Raw genomic sequence first — 23,955 nt, forward strand, 5'->3', positions numbered from 1 at the left:
GATGGGGCAGCTAGCACCCATGAGCACCCCCCTCCTCCAACAAACTGAAGCTGATAGGCAGACAGTTTCTCAAAGATTTCCTGTTATAATGGCAAGAACTTGGGCAAAGAGAAACGGACTGACTAGACAAACACCCTTCCTGCCTCTCATGGCTTAGGGGGATCCTGTTCCTATCAACCAGCCTTTTGGGATATTTTAAGTAGAATGTTTGCAGCATCCTAGATTGCCTAACAATTGGAGATTGCCTAACGAAAGCAGATAGAAAGTCTTTATTGGGGGCGAGGCTCAAACAAGAAAATGGTCAACAAGTGCTGTCCAGAGTGGAGTGAGGGCCTCCTGGGGGGAGCAGGGCAACCTGAGGGCTGGGGAGCAGCTCCCCCCTCTCAGGGGGTGGGGTGCCTGGACGTGAGGCTGGACGGCAGGAGGGCAGCGCATTGGGCAGCCCCATGTAGATGAAGCTGCCAGAGAGGATGAAAGAGCTGCACACGAGGAAGGAGGCAGTGAAGTCTCCTGTCTCATCCCTTAGGAAGCCTGAGAGGAGGGGGAAAGGAACTCAGAGGCCTCCGTGCCCAGGTGCAGAGGAGGGGTGCGAGCGGATCTGCTGGCTCAGGCCCTTACCTGACAGGGGAGGGCCCAGAAGCCCCCCCAGGCTCATCAGCATCATCACCAGCCCGGTGGCCTGCACCACACCGCCGACGCCCACCAGCCCCGGGAGCACGCCGAAAACCAACGGGGCGTAACTTCCGGCGCTCAGCCCGTAGGCCCCAGCCGCGGCCAGCAGGGGGCCCCCCCAGCTCTCCTCGTTCCCCACCACCGGCACCAGACCCACCGCCAGCAGCCCTAACCCTGTCAGGGCCCCGAACATCGCCAGCAACCGCGGGAGGGGCACCCAACCCTGGTCCGCCAGCCACCCGCAGAGCAGCCGGGCGCCCGCGTCCCCCACGGCAGCCACCGTCACCACCAGCACCGCCCCATACCCCCCCAGGCCCCGATCTAAAGCGTGAGGGGCCAGGTGCACGTAGGGGACGAAGTACCCGCCCCCCACCAAGGCCGTGCCTAGAGCAAAAACTAAGAAGGCCCGGCGTGTGAAGAGATCTAGGCCGAGGGCAGCTAGCGGGCTTCGGGGTGGGCCCAGGGGGTCTCCAGGGAGCGCCAGGGGTCGCAGCAGGGCGCCACAGGGGGTGAGGTGGAGGGTAATGGAGCCAAGGAGGAGCAGGGCGCCCCGCCAGCCGAAATTATCGAGGAGGAGCTGCAAGGCGGGCGCCAGAAGCAGCGAGGACGCCCCGTTGCCCGTGAGTGCCAGCCCCACGGCCAAGACTCGACGGCGGGAGAAGTAACGGGAGAGGGTCCCGAGGGCAGGGGCGAATACCAGGGCCCAGCCGGAGCCTGCGAATGGATAGGACCGGGTGAGGACAGGAGCTGGGGATGCCTGCCCCCACCATCCCAGCTCGGCCGCTCGCAGGAGACCCTCGCGCCCTTGGCCTCCCGCTCCCGACACGCTCTATCTCCACCATCACCCCTGAAGAACCCGGGAATCCCTCTCTCCTCACCAGCAAGGACGCCCAGGCCAAGGTAGAGGTGCAGCAGACTGCGGGCGAAAGCCGAGAAGACGAAGCCGAGCGAAGTGAGGACGCCCCCAACCATCACCACGGGGCGCGCCCCCCAGCGGGTGCTCAGGGCGCTGCCCACTGGGCCTGGAAGGAGGCGGAGTCAACGGAAGACACGCTCCTGGACCCCCAAACTCGCTCCAACACTTCTCATTGGCTGTTTGCCTGGCCTAAACTTCTCCCCCTGCCTAATAGCCCCTCCGCCTTGACCTCAAGACCCACTATATTCTAGAACTTAGGTACACTGGTCGACCTTTCTTACGTTGTCTGGTAATCAACCAGGTGTGTCCCCCACCACTGCACTCATGGCCCCTCCACCCCGGTTCCCGCCTCCCACCTCGGGGCCCCCCCCTCACTGGCTGCCTGCTGCACGGCCAGGGCCAGGGCGCTGACCCACGCAGTGTCCTGAGCGCTTCGGTCAAAATGCTCCGCGAGGTCAGGGAGGGCGAGGCCCAGGGAGCGTAACAGTCCGTAGGAGAGCCCATTCACCGCGAAGGCTGCGGCCGCCACGACCCAGCCCCAGCCCCCGTCCGGGGGTCCGGCTGGCTTGGGGGTCATCACCGCCTGGAGGAGGGGGACCACCTGTGAGAGAAGTCTCCAGGTCTGTGCCTCCTTTAGGGACCCGGGCATCCCTGAGATCCAGCTTCTGGCTCTTTGCCCAGGGTGGGCACGTCACCCTGAGCACGACAGGACGGAGACGGAGGAGCCTAGGGACAGAACTCCCGGGTTCGCGCGATCCCGGGACGGGATGACAGCCGGATCTCCCAGGCCTGAGACTCCCCCTCCCACACACCCGTCTCCCTTACCCGACCTCTCCGGGCGGTGCGGGGAGAGGAAGGGCTCGGCCCGCTTTTCTCCCTGCTTCCGGGGCGGGCGGGGCCCCAGAGGGAGCAAATGTAGAGATGGAGCCCAACTTGGACGGGCTCTCAAGGTAAACAGAGAGCTCCACAGGGGGGCTGAGCCACCTGGGACGGCGGGGGGGGGACGGGGGGGGGGGGGCGAGCTGAGACAGCCAATCCGCCGAGCCGCGGGTGAGGCCAGACGCCGAGTCCTACGGGGATTGAATTATCCACTTACACCCCCAACCCCGGGGAAGGGAGGGGTGAGGAATGAATGCCGCCACGCCCACGCCCACGCACCTGCCGCCGGCTGTGCACCCGGGAGACGCGTGGATTGCAATCTCCAGCCTGCCCAACGTCGGTAGGCAACGCACGGAAATAGCGGTAGTCCTCCCAAAGCCTGAGTGGATGAGTACTTTCGCTCTCAGGGAACGTTGCTGGAGAACCTGGTAAAAGCTCTCGGATGTTAAATCACCTCCACGGAGTGTATGTTGCGTGCTTAACAATAATATGCCCTCAAGGACGGAGGAGAAGGAAGAGGACTTCCTTATGATGGGCCGGGGACATGTACACATGTCATCTTTCATCTTCACAATCACCCTGTGAAAAAGGTGTTCTTCCCATTTTACAGATAAGATAACTGAAACTTAGGGAGGTTAGGTGAGTTGCCCAAATCACTCAGCTTAAAAAAGAAAAAAATGGTGGAAATATTTGAATTGGGGTCTGTCCAACTGCGGAACCATACAAGAAGAACAGACCTAGGACTGAAATAGAATCCGCCACCATGGAGGGAAATGGCCTGGAGACAGTTTGATGCCAAACTGACCTGGAAATGGTAGAGCCTTTGCAGAGCCAGAGAGTTGATGATTCTGAGATAGGGGTTACTGGGAATACAAAGGATTCTTGAGGTCAGAATCGCTGAAGAGTTAGATTAGAATTTTAAAAACAAAGTTAAGAAATCCGATAATTGAACCCAGGTATTGGTTTCTTGAAAAAATTTTCCTTTTTACATTAGGATTAAGTTTACCATTAATTTACTTCAGCTGTTTGATCAAGGGATGTGTTCTTTGATTTAATTTTCCAACAGTATCAGAGAAATTGGCAGTTTACAGTTTGGCGTATGCAACATCCGAAAGCCACATGGTGGCAGTGTTTCCTAATGGTTGAGAACGTTTCTACAAATAAAGAAAAGAAAAACAGCTTCTTAATCAATGAAACTGTAAACCTAACAACATAATCTTCGAGGGCTCTCCACTGCCTATAGGAGGTAAAAAAAACAACAAAATTCTCTACTTTGGGCATAAGGCCTTTCACAATCAAAGGTAGACTATCTTTCCATCCCATCTCCCTCCCCTCTCTCCTACACCCTTCCATCAGCTGCCTGTATGGACATGCCTAGCTTTTTCTCATTCCTAAAGTTTTGAATATGTCATGCCCTTTGCTTGAAATGGCCTGGATGGGGTACAGGAGCCCTGACACACACACCCTAGGAAGGTGGTCTCACCAGCTTCCCTAGCTGGGTGTGCTGTTGTGAAAGGCACCTGGGAGACAGAGGCAGCATGTCCTCAGCCAGGGGGAAGGCACGGAGCCCACGTCCCGACAGGGCCGGTGAGGACTCTGCTCCAAGCTGAATGAGGCCAAGTGAAACAAATCACTCCCTCTCCATGGTGAAGTAGAAATACAGGGCAGTCAAAGAGGAGACTGGGTCCTCAGGGTCTGGAAGTGACACTGAGGACCTTTACAGGCAGGATACTTATGAACCAACAGGGCATCCCAGAGCCTGGGGCTACGGTGATTGGCAGCGAAAGGGCACGTTCATCTTCTACCTCATGTTGCCTGTATTCTTAGCCAACAGTGAGCCCTGAGGGAACTCACAATGGAAACAGGATGCCCCCTATCAAACCATCAGACACTGCAGCCCTCCACCCCCAACAGTGCACCCTGAGGAGACTCAGGATGAGAAAGCCCAGGATACTGGCCCCAGATGGCTGAGGTGCGTATCAAAGGAATGATTTCAGTGAGCCCAGACTCTTGCATCTTCCCATACATGGAAAAGTGCTAAATTCCTTAAGATATCTGGTTTTCTTTAATTGACATTAATCTTTTGATGTTCCAACTACCTGGTCTTTGTTGCAAAAACTCCTGGATATCCTGGCTCCGCCCCTTGCCTCTTCGGAGCAATCTCTGAGTTATCTGCCATACTGTGTCCCGGGCTTAAGTCCTCAGTTTCGTCTGCTGAATAAAACATGACTCTCAACTTTTAGGTTGTGCATTTTTCTCAGTCAACAAGCAAATATAGCAGGGAGGTTGGGAGAATGAATTCCCAAGCTAGACTTCGTGGGTTTGAAGCCCATCTTTGCCACTTATTAGCTGTATTACTGTAAGCAAGTTATTCAACCTCTCTGTGCCTCGATTTCTTCATCTCTAAAATGGGGATAATAGTAGCTACCTGATAGGATTGCTATGGGAATAAAATGAGACACTGTGTATACACATATGAATAAGGGACTTAGAACAGTGCCTGGAACATGATATATGTCAGCCCCTCTTGCACCCCTGCCCCTTCCCCACTGGCTACACCTACTGATGCCTCAAGGTTAAAGAACCACATTGGTCTGGTGAGTTCTCAGTAGAACTACACAGCTTTATAAGACGTGAATGGCTACAAAGAGAGGTTAAATGGATTTTTTCTCTTAGTAGTGAGTGGTTTTCTTAGCATTTTCCAAAGTTTAGGAGAAAATGCTGGTCTCCCTATCTCAACTATAAAAACAAATGAGAAGAAAAGGAGTCAAAATAAGTTTTGTTCATTCGCTTCCTCATACAAAATATTTATAGACACCTACCATGCCAGATGCTCTGCTTAGGGCTAGGGATACAACTATGAATGCTACAGTCTCTCCCCTCCAAGCCCCCACAATCAAATTAAGAGAAAAAGTGAAATAAAGACATCTCAACACAACAAAAGGGACGCAGACACCATAGAGTGGTGCATGGGAGGAATTGACTCATTCTGCTTGGGCCTGCTGGGAAGGCTTCACAGAAGAGGAGCTCTTTGAGCTGGGTCTTGAAGGATGAGTAGGAGTTTGCCAGATGGCTGTGTGGGCAAGGGCATTCCAGGCAAAGGGAACTGCCTGTGGAAAATCACAAAGGCATGAACCAGCTTGGCACATTGTTTATTGTTTGGGGAGCTGTAAATAGCCGCTGTGTGGAGAACAGGGAGTGTGTAGGAGAATAATGTAGGACGAAGCTGCTGGGGCAGAGGGTCCCATCATGAAAGGCCAGGCCAAGGAATTTAGACGTTTTCCCGGGGACTGATTCTTCTCAAAATTACCCCTGATGCAGCAGTCACTAATATCCACTAATACTGGAAGCTGATCACAGAGGGGACAGGACTCATACCAGAATCAGAAGGGTCAGGAGAGTCTGGGGTGTAGACCTTTTGTGCAGGGGACGTTTCTTTGAACTATCTTGTTTTACATTGAAAATTTTGCATCCTGCTTCATAATCATTGATGCATATCTTCATAGGAAAGTTATGCTTTAAATGACTAGATAAATTATTTAAGTTTTTCTTCCCAAGTCCTCCTCTGGGCAGAAGCCACCTCTGGGAAGTCATCCCAACCACTGATCTGCGTTAGGTGCCTCCCCCTCTGCCTACTCACCCCATCTGAGCACTTTTCAGCCTGCAGTGACATCATCCTTTTTGCCCTCCACCCCTACATTGCCCCTGCACCCTGAGGCCCAGGAGGTGGGACCTTGCATTATTGATCTCTGGATCTTTGACACCCAAAGGTGCCAAAGGTGAATACAACTCACTGCATGAGAGAAACACTGAACACGGGACCCACTGAATGTGTGGACTCGGGGCCTCGTGCTCCATCAGATGTGGCGAGATCACAAGTGGTTGCTGATGGACCAAACTGGCAATGTCCACCCACGTAGAGAAAGCTCCAGAAGCAGATGCTGATCCAGGTCGGGTCTAGGGAGATCAGACAAGAGGGGCAAGGTCTGTCCATAATTTGCTTTGAGGTCCGCGAGATCAGGGAGTGTGTCTGTGTCTGTGAACTCTAAAACTGCTCTGAGGCTTTCTCCTGGGAGCCCCTGTGAGAGGTTCTTAGGTCCTCTGGGGCCTGCAGCCTCTGGGTATCCCTGAGCTGAGCCCAGCCATTGCCTAAGGACACCCACTGGCGGCTTCCTCTGCAGAATATGGATGGGAAGGAAGGGGCGGACAAGGGTGCAGGGCATCACCCACAGGAAACGTGGCTCTATTTGAGGTACACAAAAATATGAGGCTTTCCCACGTTTGGCCCTGCTGATCTTGGGCTTCTAAGTGCCTAATACAGCTGCCTCTCACCCCTCGCCTCCCAGAATCTTCTCCTATCCCAGCTCACCCAAGACCAAGCCATGGGAAGTCGGCATAGACCTCAAAGTGGAAGAAGACCATGACCCAGGAAGGGGCCAAGGACACAAAGGTCAGGGCTTGTGGTTCAGGCCAGGGGAGCACATCTGCTGAGACACTCTGTAATGGGGGTGGGTCACGAAACAGGAAGATGAAAGTGCCCACTCAGTGGGGCTTAGGATGTGCAGAGAACAAATTTGCTTGGAATGACCACACCTGAATGGGGAACTGAACCAGGTCCCCTGAACCTTGTGCTGGGGCTGGGGCTGGGTAAGTGGTTGCTGAGTCTGAGGCCAGGGGAGGCTGGTGGTGGGCTTGAAGTTGGCACAGATGAGACAGAGCTGAGGCTGGAGCTAGGTTGGGGCCAAGACCTAGGATGGGACGGGAGTCCCAACCCCACGTTACTCCTCTCTGAGCCCCTCTACCAAGTTTGTCTCTGGTGCTTCTTCAATCCAGTCCCCAATCCCTTCCCTCTGTCACCCTCCCGCCCCCCACCTCCCCAGCCCCACCACCTGCTGAAGATCTGGAGCGTCTGGCTTTTGCATCTCTCTGGACAGCCCAGCCTCCAGGACAGGAGATCAGGATGGTGGAGGAGCACCTAGCTAAAGTCTTTGCGCCTGGTCTGTTTAAAGATCCAAATATGTCTTATTCCAGCATTTTCTGCTTCTGGGACTTTGCCCAACATGTGTGTCAAAGTCCTTAGTTGTAAGCCACAGGCACCAACTCTGACTTACCTAAGGAGAGAAACGATTGATTGCAGGATAGTGTGTAACACTCAGAATTACCAAGAAGACTACAGAACTAGGTTTGGCAGGAACACAGACCGGCCACAAGTCTAAGCGAGGGGCCAAGGCCACTGCTGTCGCCATCGGACACTAGATGTCGCTGCCGGCCTTTTGCAGCCCCTGGACCTAGAAACTGCTGCTGCTGCTCAGAAACATCCTGTTTGTTTGTTTGTTTGTTTTGAGAATTATCTTTTCTTTTGGTGGATAAACTGAGGACTTAAGTGCAGGAGACAGCCCCTCAGATCGCTCTGAGGGACTGTTCCAAAGAGGTAAGGGAGGAACCAGGATACACAGGAGTCTTTGCAACAAAAAACCAGGTGGTCAGAACTTCAAAAATTACTGCTAACTAAAGAAAAAAAAGACATCTCAAGTTAATGAATTTAGCACTTTTCTGTGTATGGGAAGATGCAAGAGTCTGGGCTCACTGAAATCATTCTTTTGATATGCTCCTTAACTTTCTAGGACTGGTATCCTGTTTTCTTCCATCCTGTATCCCCTGAGGGTGCACAGTCCAGGCAGCTGTAGTGGCTGATGGCTTGATGGCCTTACTTGATGGTCAACAGTTGAAAATATCTTCTCTGTCTCATTCACTTCTAGCTCCAAACTCAAGTCCAGGGTCGTGCTTCTGACCACCTGAGCCTTGGTCATGTGCTCTTATCATAGCTGGAAGGGACACCAGGAGAGTGAGTACCTGGTGTTTTCAGTGTTGACAGGTACATGGGTTCTGCTTCCCATCCAAAATAATAAGGTGGAACATGTCAATCATACCCCAGTAAAGCGGAATCATCATCATCATCACAGGAATTTCTCAAACAAAGGAAGGGTTTTAGATGCGAGACAGCCCAAAATGTCCACTAAAAACTGGTCATCAGGATGGGAATGGGATTCAGATTGAGGCAGCAGGGTGTGTGCATCCTGCAAAAACAACTTGGACACGGTGAATTGTGAAAAACATGGTTCTTGATTCCCAAATCCAACGTTTTCTAGGTATCTATTAAAAGGTGGTAATACTTCAAAGCATTGTTGGTGAGACTTCAAAGAAATAAAGCTTGGAAAGGACCAGCACAACCGCCGGCAGGCACATGGTAGGCATTATACAAATGCAGGTTCCCATCCATTTCATTTCCTCCCATTTTCTGGCCACAGACAGTCACCCCTTCACCTCTACTCTCATCTAATCTCTATTCTAGTTCCTTGTGCTCCCATGTCTTGATCTGAGAGGGGGAGTCACACCAGAAGGGGCCAGTGATGACATCTGTCTTTTCCCCTCTGTGGTACTATATATATATGCCTGTACATCTGTACACATACATATGTGTATGTGTGTTTCAGGTTTACAGGTATACTATATATATATAAATGTTTCCGGTGTACAACATTATGATTCAACATCCGTATACACTACAAAGTGATCCCCACCACAAGTCTAATTGCCATCCATCACCATACAGTTGACCCCCTGCACCCACACCCTAACCCCCTTTTCCTCTGATAACTGCTAATCTTGTTCTCTATATCTATGAATTTGTTTCTGTTTTTTCATTTAGTTTATTCATTTGCTTTGCTTTACTTTTATTTTTACTTATGGCTGCGTTGGGTCTTCCTTGCTGCACGTGGGCATTCTCTACTTGTGGAGAGCAGGGGCTACTCTTCATTATGGTGCACAGGCTTCTCATTGCAGTGGCTTCCGTTGTTGCGGAGCATGGGCTCTAGGCATGCGGGCTTCAGTAGTTGTGGCTTGCGGGCTCTAGAGTGCAGCCTCAGTAGTTGTGGCGCATGGGCTTAGTTGCTCTGCAGCATGTGGGATCTTCCCCGACCAGGGATGGAACCCGTGTCCCCTGCATTGGCAGGCGGATTCTTAAGCACTGCCACCAGGGAAGTCATGCTTTGCTTTTTTAGATTACACATATGATATCATATGGTATTTGTCTTTCTCAGTCTTATTTCACTTCCATGTTGTCCCAAATGGCAAGATATCATTCTTTTTTTATGGCTGAGTAATATTCTATTGTGCGTATACCGCATGTTCTTTATGCATTCATCCATCGATGGACACATAGGTTGTTTCCATATCTTGGCTATTGTGAATAACGCTACAGTGAACATAGGGGTGCATATATCTTTTTGAATTAGTGTTTTCGTGTTCTTCAGATAAATACCAGAAGTGGAATAGCTGGATCATATGGTAGTTCTATACTTAATTTTTTGAGGAATCTCCATACTATTTTCTATAGTGGTTGCACCAATTTACAGTCCCACCAATAATGTATGAGGGTTCCCTTTTCTCCATATCCTCGCCAGCACTTATTATTTCTTGTCTTTTTGATAACAGCCATTCTAACAGTGTGAGGCGATGCCTCACTGTGGTTTTGGTTTGCATTTCCCTAACAATTAGTGATGTTGAACATCTTTTCATGTGACTGTTGGCCATCTGCATGTCTATTCAGATCCTCTGCCCATTTTTTAATTGGGTTGTTTGTTTTTTTGTTGTTGAGTGTATGAGTTATTTATATATTTGGGGTATTAACCCTTTATTGGATATATGATTTGCAAATACTTTTTCCCATTCAGTAGGTTGCCTTTTCATTTTGATGATGGTTTCCTTTGCTGGGCAGGAACTTTTTAGTTGGATGTAGTCCCATTTGCTTATTTTTGCTATTGTTTCCCTTGCCTTTGGAGTCAGATCCCCAAAAACGCTGCTAAGACGGATGTCACTAGGTTACTGCCTATGTGTTCTTCTAGGAATTTTATGGTTTCATGTTTTACATTCAAGTCTTTAATCCATTTTGAGTTAATTTTTGTGCATGGTGTAAGATAGTAGTCTAGTTTCATTCTTTTGCATGTGGCTATCCAGTTTTCCTCATGCCATTTATTGTCCTGTCCTTTCTCCGTTGTATGATCTTTGATCCTTCGAGGGTTTGTGAACTAAAGAGGCTGTGACTGGCTCCTGTTACCACAGACCTCTTCTTGTCTGTGCACAGGGTGGGTCTTTTGCCTTTCAGTTCCCTTGCTTTTGAACAGAGTTCTGCTTGTCTGCCTTGAATCTCCTTTGCCCCTGCCTGCACTTCAATGTCATTTCCTCTGCAAAGCCTTCTCCCCTACTTTCAAAGCATTTTAAATCATGCTTAAAGGCTACATGCTAGGTAGCCTTTCTTCCTAAGGGTTCCTTTCCTCTATCTCATTCAGACAAATAGCTTTACCCAGCTTTACCCACCTTTGTCTCAAACTCTGATCATATCTCTTTCTTGATTCACAACCAGGAGTCTCTCACAGTGGGACTGATCCTGGTTTAAAGCAAGTCTGTGAGTCTGATGCCTACTGTGTAGTTTGAAGAGTGTGGTGGCAGGGTCTGGCCTGGAGGGAAGTCACATCTGAGTAGGCCTAAAGAAAGGTGAGGGCAGCTGGTTGACCAGCTGCCTTGCAGGAGCATCTTTTTGTCTTTTTTTTTTGCAGTACACGGGCCTCTCACTGTTGTGGCCTCTCCCATTGCGGAGCACAGGCTCCGGACGCGCAGGCTCAGTGGCCATGGCTCACGGGCCCAGCCGCTCCGCAGCATGTGGGATCTTCCCGGACCGGGGCACGAACCCGTGTCCCCCACATCGGCAGGCAGACTCTCAACCACTGCGCCACCAGGGAAGCCTGAGGAGTGTCTTTTTTAAAAATTTATTTTATTTATTAATTTATTTTTGGCTGCATTGGGTCTTTGTTGCTGAGCGCGGTCTTTCTCTAGTTGCGGCGAGCGGGGGCTACTCTGTTGCGGTGCGTGGGCTTCTCATTGCGGGGGCTTCTCTTGCGGAGCATGGGCTCTAGGCACGTGGGCTTCAGCAGTTGTGGCTCGCGGGCTCTAGAGCACAGGCTCAGTAGTTGTGGCGCATGGGGTTAGTTGCTCCGCGGCACGTGGGATCTTCACAGACCAGGGCTCGAACCCGTGTCTCCTGCACTGGCAGGCAGATTCTTAACCACTGCACCACCGGAGAGGCCCTGCAGGAGAGCTTTTGATCCCTGAGGGTTTGCTTAAGTCTTTAGGAAAGCTCCATGCCAGTTCACCTGGGCTGGTGAACCAAAGGAGAGTGTTGTGTGCAGCCTTAGGCCACAACAATGAGAGGAACCATGTACACCTGGGCTTTCAGGATGGAGGCAGAGCTAAAAGAGCCCCAAGGAGAAGGGAAAACTTGGACCAGAGAATTGCTGCCCAGTTTTAGTGCTTCTCCTCCCTGGGCTAATCCATGGAGTTTCGAACTTGGTTGTATTAAGGAAGCTGTCTTCCTAGTCCTTCCCAAAGCTAATTATCCATTTGGGCACTGACCTGCTGGACCCTTGAGCAGCCTGTGCCTCCGCTGACCATCGCTACCCTACACAATACATACACCTCCTTGACACTCTGTTACCCCTCCAGTCTCTGATGGTCTCTCTCACTTTCACCTTCGGCTTTGTCTCCAGTTAGGGGTCCAACTTCCCATAATGCCATTTGGTATTGGGGATGCTGACGAGAAGTGGCAGTGCCAAGAAAGCTCAGTGGATAGCAGTTCCTGGTAGTACTGTAACGGAGAAGAGCTAAATCGGATTCCATGTTGGATCTGTTTCTTTGACTTTAACCTTTGCTTTTGTTATTATAATCATACATAACCGCCTGCCTCAGGGAACCCTGCCCACCTGTGAATGGCTGCAAGAAAAAAGAAACTAACACATACCCTCACCGAGGCTGGTCATTCTAGGAGATGTTTTGCAAGACTGATGGTCCTTTTACTTTACTTCTTCACCGCCTCTCCCTCTCTGATTCTATAAAAGAAACTGGCATGCAGACCCCGGTAAGATGGTTTTTCAGAGACACTAGTCTGCCGTCTTCTCGGTCTGCAGGCTTTCCGAATAAAGTCGTCTTCCTTGCCTCAACACTTCATCTCTGATTCATTGGCCTGTCATGCGGCGAGCAGAGTGAGCTTGGGCTTGGTAAACAGTACCAGCCCCAGAGGGAAGGGAAGATCATTGCTGGCTGCGCGTCATAAGCCCTTCTGGAGAGCATATGCAGTGTGCTCACTGGCAGCACAAACCATCTCTGTTAGTTATGTTTCTTAATTAAAGTTAAGTAACAAGAGTTCAACTCAACTTGGCTTGAATAATAACAAAGTATATTATCTCATGTATCAATAAAACTAGAGGTAGGAATGCCCAAAGCTAGCTAATCATCATCGAGGAATCAGATTCTTCCTATGTTTTCAGTCTGTCACCCTCAGGGTTTTAGTTTTTTCCTCTTAAGGTTGCAACATGGCTTCACCAGTTTTAGATATGGCAGCCAGCCATGACCATATTGCGGAGAAAAATGAGCACAACTCTTCCAGTGTGTCCCCCTTAGTAGTAAAGAAATCTTTCCCTACAGCCCCCAGCAGATAGCCCCTCATCTGTGGCCAGATTTGTACCCCATGCCCATGATTAAACCAGCCATTGGCAAGGGGGATAGGACCACCACAACTGACTTATTCTCATCCTGGAGCTGGATTCACCTGAAGCACATGACTGTATGCTGTAGGGCGGATTCCTAAACACCATTTAGGGTCAGTTAGGAAGGAGAAAAAAGAATCATTGTTGCACAGGAAACCAAGAGTGTTGGCTAAACCATCTATGAACTCCCTGTTGGTGCCTGAAGGGACTTGGGGAGGTTGGAAAGCCAAAGATTACTCTGGAGGGGCTATTCCTCTGGAGGAGTAATTCCTATTACTATTCCTGGGACACTAATGGGGATTTTTTGTTTGTTATTATTAATGTGATTTGTTCCCTCTGATGATTACCACAAACTCCTCCCTCCACCACACATATACACAAGGAGCAGGAAGAAACACCTATACTCCGTTTAAAGGATCTAACATAATGTCTGTCATGAAGTGGGCATCGATATAGCAGCAACAGATAAAAGCATGTCTCGCCTCCCCCAGTCTCAACGATGGAACCCACATCCTAACTGGTCTTCCAGCCACCAGCAATTCATTCTCTTCACTGCAGCAGTGATGTTTTTTCAAAATTCAAATCTGATCTACCCACAAAGGCTCCTACTGCCCTCAGGACAAACTCAAGACTCCTTAGCCAAGAGCACAAGGGCCATTATCATTTGAATCCAGCCTGAAAATCATATCTTCAGAGCTCTCTCTCTCTCTCTCTCTGTCTTTCTCTCTTTGTATCCTCAGCTTCAGCCTGCTAGAGGGGTGAACGAGTGAAGCATGAATAGGCACAGCATGGTTACAAATTGGAAGTAGCATCACACCAAAAAATTCTAAGAAGACATTGGATGTGCTTCAGCAGCCATTTTCTTTTCTTTTTAAACTCTAAGTAAAATAGAAATATAAGGAAACTTCTTAAATTTAATAAGGTCCATTTCTCCAAAAAAAAGCAGTTATTCTAAAGAGAAAATCGTTAAATCTATTTCATTAAAAAGCATTATCACCATTATTACCCAACGGTGTATAAAGGTTTTAGCAGGCACAAAAAAGAAAGTAAATACTGATCAGACTGAGTATACCTAGAAGACACAACAGGCTCTAGCATAAAACATTTTCAGAATTAATAAGAAACTTTGGCAAGGTGGCTGGATACAAGATGTAAAAATGAAAACAGTAGCTTTAAGTTCTTTTTTTAGCAGTAGGGCAGCTAAACTCCTACTACAGAATACCTAAAAGTGCTAGATAAAAACATCTTTTAATTCCTTTTAAATTAGTGTCTTAGCTAGAAAGAAAATAAGAGAGGTTCTTACAGCTGAGCATAATAAATCCAGAGCTGTAAGCAAGGGTTAAGCAGATAACCCTAAAGCTGAATGTAACGTGGAGTTTCAAACGGAACACCTGTGTGAGTGGCAAGCGTCGAAGACTTGGGCCCACGTGAGCTGGGGAGTCAGATCGTAATAGCAGCCTCAGGAAGGACCACAGAAAAGATGTGAGTGAAAAATATCGCCTGCCATTTCAGTAAACAAAGGATGGTGCAGCCCTCAAGCCATCACTTTACAGTTGCCCCCTGCAGTGAGCGCTGAGGGCACTCAGGATGGAAACAGGATGCCCGCCATCAAGCCATCGGCCACTGCAGCCCCCCTCTAACGGTGCACCCTGAGGAGTCTCAGGATGGGAAAACACAGGATACTGGCCCCTGACAGCTGAGGTACATATCAAAGGAATGATTTCAATGAGCCCAGACTTTTCCATCTTCTCATACATAGACAAGCGCTAAATTCATTAACTTGAGATGTCTGGTTTTCTTTCATTAACAGTAATCTTCTGATATTCTGACTACCTGGGTTTTGTTATGAAACTTCTGTATATCCTGGCTCCTCCCTTACCTCTTCAGAGTAGCCCCTCAGCGCTATCTGAGAGGCTGTCTCCCAGGCATGAAGTCCTCAGAAAGCCTGCCAAATAAAACATAATTCTCAACTTTAGGTTGTGCTGATTTTTTTTTTTTTGGCCACACCACCCCGTTGGTGAGATCTTAGTTCCCCAACCAGGGATTGAACCAGCACCCTCAGCAGTGAAAGTGCAGAGTCCTAACCACGGGACCACCAGGGAATTCCCCAGGTTGTGCTTTTTTTTTTTTTTTTTTTTTTCCAGTTGACAAAGACAAGAAGAAAGCTGGTCTTCCAGAGAATGAAAGAAGACTCTCATAAAAATTCATAACCACAAGCTTGTCCTCAAGCAGGATCAGGGCACAAATACACACGGCATTTGAGTTTCAAGAAACATCCAGCTGAGTGATTTATTTAAAGTAGTCTCAGCTTGGAAGGACTTTAGGCACCTGGCAGAAGCAAACACAAATCCTCTCTGGAGGAATATACCACCAGACCAGACCCGAAAGAATCTTGAGAGACAAAGTCTCAAAAACTAAGAGCTTATAGTGTAAAAACCAAAACAAAACACAAAAGAAAAAATAGGGCATCTGGAATAACAGTCAGTGGAAATATCAAATAGCAGAATAGAACTTTATGTTTAGATGTTGGAATATTGAAAAAATACAAAATGAATATATCTAATATGTTTAAATACGTAGAAGAGAGTCTGAAAATATGAATATGAAAAAAATTATGAAGAAAAAATGATCAAATGACTAGAGAGACTTCCAGTGGCGAGTGCTCACAGCTGCTACTGCCATTTCAGGCACAACAGTGAGGCTGAGACACCAGCTGGTCCACTGTGGTGTCGATGCTGGGGCTGGTGGGGATGCACACGGCTACTGAGTCTCAGCACGTGGGTGCAGAGATGGCCAAGGTAGGCGACTTCCACTTGGAGGAGCCGAGTAACTGAGCTGAGTCACCTCAGATTCCAAACAGAAGATCAGAAGTTTGATTCATTGCCTACTTTACTGGAATTCTACAAAATGTACTATTTAGACACTACAACATCGATAAAACCAGTTCCCAAGGCCAGGCAGGGAAGTGGAGTGATTCTCAGGCAGGAAGAGCCAGAGGATGTGTTATCCAACCTCTCTTTGACTTTAAGAAAAGAGACATCCTGAAAATCCAAGAAAAGTCTGAAGAGCAGTGGTGGAATGAGGACAGCAAAGGCAAGAGGGAGTTCATTCCAGTCCCTTATGTTGAGAAGTATAGACCTGCCTCCACCTCAGGATTGGCTGTGATTGGTGGTCAGTGAACTGGTAAAGGTCTCAGGATTAATGTGAGTGGTCAGGGGAGTATAATGCAAAGGACTTCACTTCCCATTCAGTCCTGTCCATCTGCTGCTTCAATAGAACCCGATGAGGACTTCAGCAGAGTAGAGCTCAACAGTTTTGCTGACAGAAGGGAACAATATTTTTCAGTTATCTGCAACTGCTGTCCATATAATTTCTTACAGAGGTCTAAGGCAGTTTAGTTTTGTTTTTTTTGTTTTTTTTTTTTTTTGCGGTATGTGAGCCTCTCACTGTTGTGGCCTCTCCCGTTGCGGAGCACAGGCTCCGGACGTGCAGGCTCAGCGGCCATGGCTCACGGGCCCAGCCGCCCCGCGGTATGTGGGATCTTCCCAGACCGGGGCACGAACCTGTGTCCCCCGCATCTGCGGACGGACTCTCAACCACTGCGCCACCAGGGAAGCCCCTGGCAGTTTAGTTTATATAAGCATTCTGTTCCTTATGACCTTCTGGGACAGAGTTACTCCATTCCTAGTCACAGTTCACCACAGTCAAGATATGAAACTGGAGAGTTTATGTGTTAACTTCTGATTGGCTAATTTTAGGCGGTAGCGGCTATGCCTCTGTGTACAGCAGGGAGAGGTGTCTGCCCCTTATTCTCAGGTAGTGCAAATCGATCTATGGAAAAGTGGTGGAATTAGGAGCATCGTGCACTGCTTATCCTGATTTACTTAATGGTTTTCTTTTCTCATTCTGAAACCATTCTACTAAAGGGCAATAGATTGTTCCCATCCACCTCCATGAAGTAATCATGCACCATGTGAATAATACACAATGGGATTGCTTTTTCACTTACAAAACATGACCAGTTATGACTCATTCTGACATTTCAAATCCTAACAATTCTGGGAGTACAACTAGAGGCATTTATTTTCCTTTCCATCCAATGAGTCATACATTTTCTTCAGATTCTGTTCAGATTCTTGTCCTTTTTCCCCAAACCTACAAGTAGGTTAACTCTAAGAAGTATACGTTTTCATTCCAGATGAGAAGCAGGATGTGGAGAGCACCTTACTCAGTGCACAACATTTAGCCAGTATTAGATCCACTAATCACCCAGCTCTCTGCCTTCCCCCAAGGAGTCACTGTAGGTTCACGCTGCTCCGGCAGTTAAGTACCTCCTTACTCCTGACCTTCCCTTCACAGTCATGTGACTGCTGCCACCGCTCCAAACATCATGTCCTCAACAAGGAACCATCCACAGCAGGAAGGCAACAAGCAGGGGTCCTCCCTAGACAGCTTTCTTTCTTTCTTTTTTTTTTTTTACCAGGGAAGAAAATCTTTCACAGAAGCCCCAGAAGGTTTCCAGATCCTCAAATGTCATTGGCCAAAACTGAGTCACATGTCTATCCCTAAACCAATCACAGACAAAAGAGTGGGCATGCCCTAATAAGCTTAAACCAGTCATAACTCAGCCCTTAGTAGTGAAAAAGGGAGGGGCTACCCCGGACTGGTTTCTGCCCCACACCTGTATACCTGAACAAAGGAAGAAGCAAGAAATGATCACGGGAAGTGTTGGCTAAAGAACAGAGAATTATAGTCTGCAGTGAGAAAGAGGACTGAAGTGGATGGTGGAAAGGAAAGAGTCTCTCGAGGTTCCAGGTCCCCTTTCCAGTCTATCTCAGGGCTTTAGCCACTTCCCTGCCCTAGAGTCACCTGTTGGTTTCCTAGGTATGGCTGGCTGCCTTAACAGAGTGCTGCTGCAAAAACAACAGAAATGCATTGTCTCACAGTTCTGAAGGCTAGAAGTCTGAAATGAAGGCACCAGCAAGGTTATGCTCCCTCTGAAACCTTTAGGGGATGACTCTTCCTTGCACCTGCTTAACTTCTCATGGTTTGCCTCAATCCTTGACCTTCCCTAGCTTGCAGTTGCCACCTTTTAATTGGCTTCCGTGATCACATGGTTTTCTCCCATGTGTCTCTTCTCTCCTTATAAGGACACTCACCATACTGAAGTAAAGACCTGCCTTACTCTAATATGACCTCATTTCAACTAATTACGTCTGCAACCATCTTATTTCTGAATAAGGTCACAGTCACAGGTACTGGGGGTTAGGACTTCAACTCATCTTTTTGGAGGACACAATTCAACCCGTAACAGGCTGTGTGAGACACCCTTGTGTAATGAATGGTCTTTTGGCATTACCTAAACCCAGAGATATTCTGTAGTTTATAACCAGAGTCCTTTCAATATAGGACTCCAATAGGGATTCAAACAAGTCCAGACAAACACATGTCATACAAGCCCTTCCTCAGTCTCGTCCTCTGCTTACTTAAGACTCTGTTTCCAGAATCAACATAGAAAAGCTTACATGATCACCCAAGAGCACTTTTATCTCCTTTGGACCAAAGTCCTTTTTCAGAAGAGAGTCTTGTATAACTTTGAATAACAGAGGGTTTGTTTGCATAATTAGAGAGCCAGCCTGGGAAGTTTCCTAAAATTAGGGAACAGTCTTCTTTTAAAATATATTCATGCCAGACAGAAGAAAATTCAGGTTGTTGTTGTTGTTGTTTTAATTTGTGAAAATGTAGCTTTTATATAACACTTTTTGTTCAATTTGCAAGCCTCGGCTTGCAAATTCAATTTGCAATGCGTCGGCTATGCCAGATTCATTGTGCTTCCTTCCAGTCCCTGCACCCTTTCTGGATGTTGATATTCTTTTTCTTTTAAATAAACTTATTTATTTATTATTTTTTGGCTGCGTTGGGTATTTGTTGGCGTGCAGGCTTTCTCTAGTTGCAGCGAGCAGGAGCTACTCTTCCTTGTGCGCAGACTTACTGCGGTGGCTTCTCTTGTTGCAGAGCATGGGTTCTAGGCACACGGGCTCAATAGTTGTGGCTCGCAAGCTCTAGAGCGCAGGCTCGTAGTTGTGGCACATGGGCTTAGATGCTCCACAGCATGTGGGATCTTCCCGGAGCAGGGCTCGAACCCGTGTCCCCTGCATTGGCAGGCGGATTCCTAACCATTGCGCAACCAGGGAAGTCCCTGGATATTGATATTCTTAATATTCAGAACCTGTCACAAATTGCCCACCCTCATCTAAGTCAACCCCACTCCAAGCATTCTGACTTTTCAGAGCTGGGACAGTCTATCCTTTGTGGCACCTGTGACACCATCACACCCCAGTCCTCTCCCAACCAGGCTGGAATTGTTTGATTTTGTCTTTGCTGTGGGGGTGACCATTACCATGTGACCTTGACTCACTTATTCCAAACTTGGAGAGCTTGTGCAAGTTGGGAGAATTTCTTTCTTTTTTTTTTAGGTTATAATGTGCTTTATTAATTAACACAGATCACGACTTCCTTTGTTAATCATTAAATATGCATTCATGGCATGATTTTCATTCCCAACCCAAAATGTTAATCCACCCTCCATTGCTGCCTGTCGTTTGTTTTCAAACAAATCTGTGTTGTAAATAACTTTATGCTCTAGATCTTTGGAAATTTCTAATTAGATATTTTTCAGTGTCATTTATTTGTCGAATTTTTTTTAATTAAAAAAAAAAAACCCCGGGGCTTCCCTAGTGGCGCAGCGATTGAGAGTCCACCTGCCGATGCAGGGTACATGGGTTCGTGCCCCGGTCCGGGAGGATCCCACATGCCGCAGAGCGGCTGGGCCTGTGAGCCATGGCCACTGAGCCTGCGCGTCCGGAGCCTGTGCTCCGCAACGGGAGAGGCCACAACGGTAAGAGGCCCGCGTACCGCAAAAAAAAAAAAAAAAAAAAAAAGCATTATTGGACATAAATGGTAGCACTGTTTTCTTATATCAGTCTCCCAAGGCAAAAGAAATAAAAGCAAAAATAAACAAATGGGACCTAATCAAACTTAAAAGCTTTTGCACAACAAAGGAAACCATCAACAAATGAAAAGACAGCTTATGGAATGGGAGAAAATATTTGCAAACAATGCAATCAACAAGGGGTCAATATCCAAAATACACAAACAGCTCATACAACTCAATACTGAAAAAACAAACAACCCAAACAAAAAATGGGCAGAGGATCTAAATAGACATTTTTCCAAACAAGACATACAGATGGCCAACAGGCACATGAAAAGGTGCTTTACATTGCTCATTATTAGAGAAATGCAAATCAAAACCACAATAAGGTATCACCTCACACCAGTCAGGATGGCCATCATCAAAGGGTACAAATAATAAATGCTGGAGAGGGTGTGGAGAAAAGGGAACCTACTTATGCTGTTGGTGGGAATGTAAATTGGTGCAGCCACTATGGAAAACAGCATGAAGTTTCCTCAGAAAACTAAAAGTAGAGCTACCATATTATCGAGCAATCCCACCCTTGGGTATATGTCTGGAAAAGATGAAAACTCTAATCTGAAAAGATACATGCACCCCAATGTTCATAGCAGCACTATTTATAATAGCCAAGACATGGAAACAACCAAAGTGCCCATCAATAGACGACTGGCCTAGAAGATGTGTGTGTGTGTGTGTGTGTGTGTGTGTGTGTGTATAAAATGTGTGTGTGTATATATATATATATATATATATATATATATATAAAATGGAATATTACTCAGCCATAAAAAGAATGAAATATTGCCATTTGCAGCAACATGGATGGACCTAGAGATTATCATCTAAGTGAAGTAAGTCAGACAGAGAAAGACAAATACCATATGATATCACTTATATATGGAATCTAAAAAATAATACAGATGAATCTATATACAAAACAGAAACAGACTCACAGACATAGAAAACAAATGTATGGTTACTAAAGGGGAAAGCGAGGTGGGTAGGGATAAATAGGAATATAGGATTAACAGATACAAACTACTATACGTTAAATAATTAAGCAATAAGGATTTACTGTATAGTACAGGGAATTATACTCAATATCTTACAATAACCTACAATAGAAAATAATCCGAAAAATATATATATATAACTGAATCACTTTGCTACACACCTGAAACTAACACAATATTGTATATCAACTATAATTCAACTGAAAAAAAAAAAAAAGAGCGAGTGAGTCCTTGGTTTGGTTCCTATAAAAGGGATTGGCTCTTGGACTACTGGTGGGGTCAGATTTCTGGGGACAAGGAAGATTGAACGTACAGTGGGCTGGGTTCAACAGAGCAGAGAAGATCTGTGCTTTGCTTCTCAGATGAAGGGCTGGCAAAAGACCTCAGGGCGAAGCCCTCACACCAGTAGGCCCACTGACAGGAAGTAGAAATGACACCTGTGAGGAAAACGTGACGCCCTGCTCCATCAAGAATGATCATCCCGGGACTTCCCTGGTGGCGCAGTGGCTGAGAATCCGCCTGCCAAAGCAGGGGACATGGGTTCGATCCCTGGTCCAGGAAGATCCCACATGCCGCGGAGCAACCAAGCCCGTTCACCACAACTACTGAGCGTTTGCTCTAGAGGCCGCAAGCCACAACTACTGAGCCCGAGTGGCCACAACTACTGAAGCCGGTGCGCCTAGAGCCTGTGCTCCGCAACAAGAGAAGTCACTGCAATGAGAAGCCCGCGCACCACAATGAAGAGCAGCCCCCGCTCGCCGCAACTAGAGAAAGCCCGCGCGCAGCAACGAAGACCCAATGCAGCCAAAAATAAATAAATACATTTATAAAAAAAGAAAAAAAGTATTATCATCCCCAGGACGAATAGGGGAAGAGGGAAGGGAGAGCATCCAGAATTGACCTGAGCCTGAAAAGGACAGAAAATCCAGAAGTGAGTAGATTCTTCTGAATTGATAAGGTGATTTTCTGCCATTAGCGATAACGTGTGCTCCAGAGCAATGCCAGGATGTTATACAGAACTAAGTAAAATTCCATTTCAGATGTCTGATTCCTGTGACTGTGAAATACTGTGTCTGCTCCTTGGGAAAGCTCCTTCCTCCACCCTCCACCCCATCCCAGGAGCTAAGACTATGTCAGGGAAGGGGCAGGTGTGGCTCTCCCTCCTAGGACTCTATCCTTGAGGCTGGACAGACATTTGAACTAGTAACTGCAAGTCACTGACAGCCCAAAGCAGGAAACCCAGAGTTACAGAGGGATTTATAGCTCGGGAGGATTCTTTATTCTACAGAGGACAGGGGAACCTATCCTGAAGATGTGTCTAACCCAATCCTGAGGTCAGTGGAGAGACAGAGTCTCAATCTCCTCCAATTAATAATTCAATCTGTGATCCAAACTCCCATTTATTTCCAAGAAAACCACAAAGTCACCCTCCCCCACCTTCCCTCCTACTCTCCCTGCCTCCTCAGTCCTGTTACCTGCAGAAAGTTGGAGAATGTGATTCCTGGTTTCCTCAGGCAGCCCAGGTACCAGGGTCTGGAAATTCTGAATGAAGGGCCATAAAGTGGAGAGATTCCACATGAGTGACTGAATCCTTCCTGACTGTGTGTGAAGGGCCCAGCATTCTGTACCCTGAGATCCCCTAGCTCCTGACTGTGGACCATAAATAAGAAACAGGTTGGAATATAGGCAAAGGGTTTATTTAGGTAGCAGTGGGGGATGAACCCCACCTGGCACCCTTTTCTCAGGGAGCGTTTCCTCTCCTTTCCCCTTCTTTCCAGCTCCCTGACTTCCTCATTTGGGAGGGGGTGCTAGCAGGACAGGAAGGAGCCAGGGGTGCAGTTTATTGTTTCTCCTCTGCCTCATCTTATTTCACTTCCTGCCTCTAAATTCCCCAGAACTGCTGATGTCTCCAGATATCATGGACTCTGGTCTAGAGGAACCCATTTCTCTTCTCTTGCCCAATTCAGACCTGGCCTGCTAGAATCTGAACCCCTGACCCAGCTTCATCAGGCTTGCCCAGCTCTGGGCTTCCCTGCACTCAGAAGTAGAAGTCAACCAAGGATTCAAGACCATGGGGGGAAGGAGGCGAGAGGGTGATGGAGAATGGGATTTCCTGACTGGAACAGGAGGGGAGGAGCAGGGGACAGTAGCAAATTTTTACTGAGCGTCAAATCTGTGATGGAGATTGTGTCAGACCACCCCACCCCTACCCCCAGCAACCATCAATCTGTTCTCTGTATCTGTGAGTTCAGGTTTTTTCAGATTCCACATACATGTGAGGTAAAACTGTATTTGTTTTCTCTGTCTGATTTATTTCAAGTAGCCTAATGCTCTCAAGGCCCATCTGTTACCATTAAAGGCAGGATTCCTTTCTTTCTCATGGCTGAATAATATTCCATTATAGATAGATAGATAGATCGACAGATAGATCTTCTTTATCCATTCATCCTTCAATGGAAACTTAGGTTGTTTTCATGTCTTGGCTATTGTAAATAATGTTGCAATGAACATTGAGATGTGGAAATTTCTTCAATATAGTGATTTTGTTTCTGCTAGATAAATACCTAAAAGTAGAATTGCTGGATCTTATGGTAGTTCTACTTTTAATTTTTTGAGGAAGCTCCATACTCTTTTCCATAGTGACTGCACTAATTTACATTCCCATCAACAGAGCATAAGGTTTCCCTTTTCTCCACGTCCTCACCAACACTTGCTATTTCTTGTCTTTTAGATAATAGCCATTCTAATAGGTGTAAGGCAATATCTCATTGTGGTTTTGATTTGCGTTTCCCTGATTATTAGTAACGTTGAACACATTTTTATGTACCTGTTGGCCATTTGTATGTCTCCTTTGGGAAAATGTCTATTCAGATCCTCTGCTCATATTTAAATTGTATTGTT

The 23,955-nt window shown here is 47.3% G+C and overlaps 1 protein-coding gene across 13 annotated transcripts; it reads right to left on the reverse strand.

Moving 5' to 3' along the window:
• Window positions 1–253: 253 nt before the first annotated feature.
• On the reverse strand, window positions 254–18,032 carry SLC16A11 (solute carrier family 16 member 11). 13 transcript variants are annotated; one of them, XM_027130208.1, is made up of 9 exons: window positions 17,412–18,027; window positions 7,357–7,578; window positions 6,262–6,424; window positions 4,567–4,681; window positions 3,474–3,621; window positions 1,964–2,892; window positions 1,551–1,694; window positions 619–1,386; window positions 254–531 (listed from the first exon to the last, which is right to left on the reverse strand). In XM_027130208.1, the coding sequence occupies exons 6-9, from the start codon at window positions 2,235–2,237 to the stop codon at window positions 302–304; spliced, it is 1,416 nt and encodes a 471-aa protein (XP_026986009.1). In that variant the 5' UTR covers window positions 2,238–2,892; window positions 3,474–3,621; window positions 4,567–4,681; window positions 6,262–6,424; window positions 7,357–7,578; window positions 17,412–18,027; the 3' UTR covers window positions 254–301. The 13 variants fall into 13 exon arrangements, with proteins under 13 accessions (XP_026986009.1, XP_026986015.1, XP_026986014.1 ...); XM_027130214.1 differs by lacking the exons at window positions 6,262–6,424; window positions 7,357–7,578 and adding an exon at window positions 14,945–15,010 and having other exon boundaries at window positions 17,412–18,032; XM_027130213.1 differs by lacking the exons at window positions 6,262–6,424; window positions 7,357–7,578 and adding an exon at window positions 14,899–15,010 and having other exon boundaries at window positions 17,412–18,032.
• Window positions 18,033–23,955: the final 5,923 nt, after the last annotated feature.

The sequence above is a fragment of the Aethalodelphis obliquidens genome, unplaced genomic scaffold (assembly GCF_003676395.1).
Source record: "Aethalodelphis obliquidens isolate GAN/ISIS:26980383/991018 unplaced genomic scaffold, ASM367639v1 scaffold38, whole genome shotgun sequence".
NCBI classification, from domain to species: domain Eukaryota; kingdom Metazoa; phylum Chordata; class Mammalia; order Artiodactyla; family Delphinidae; genus Aethalodelphis; species Aethalodelphis obliquidens.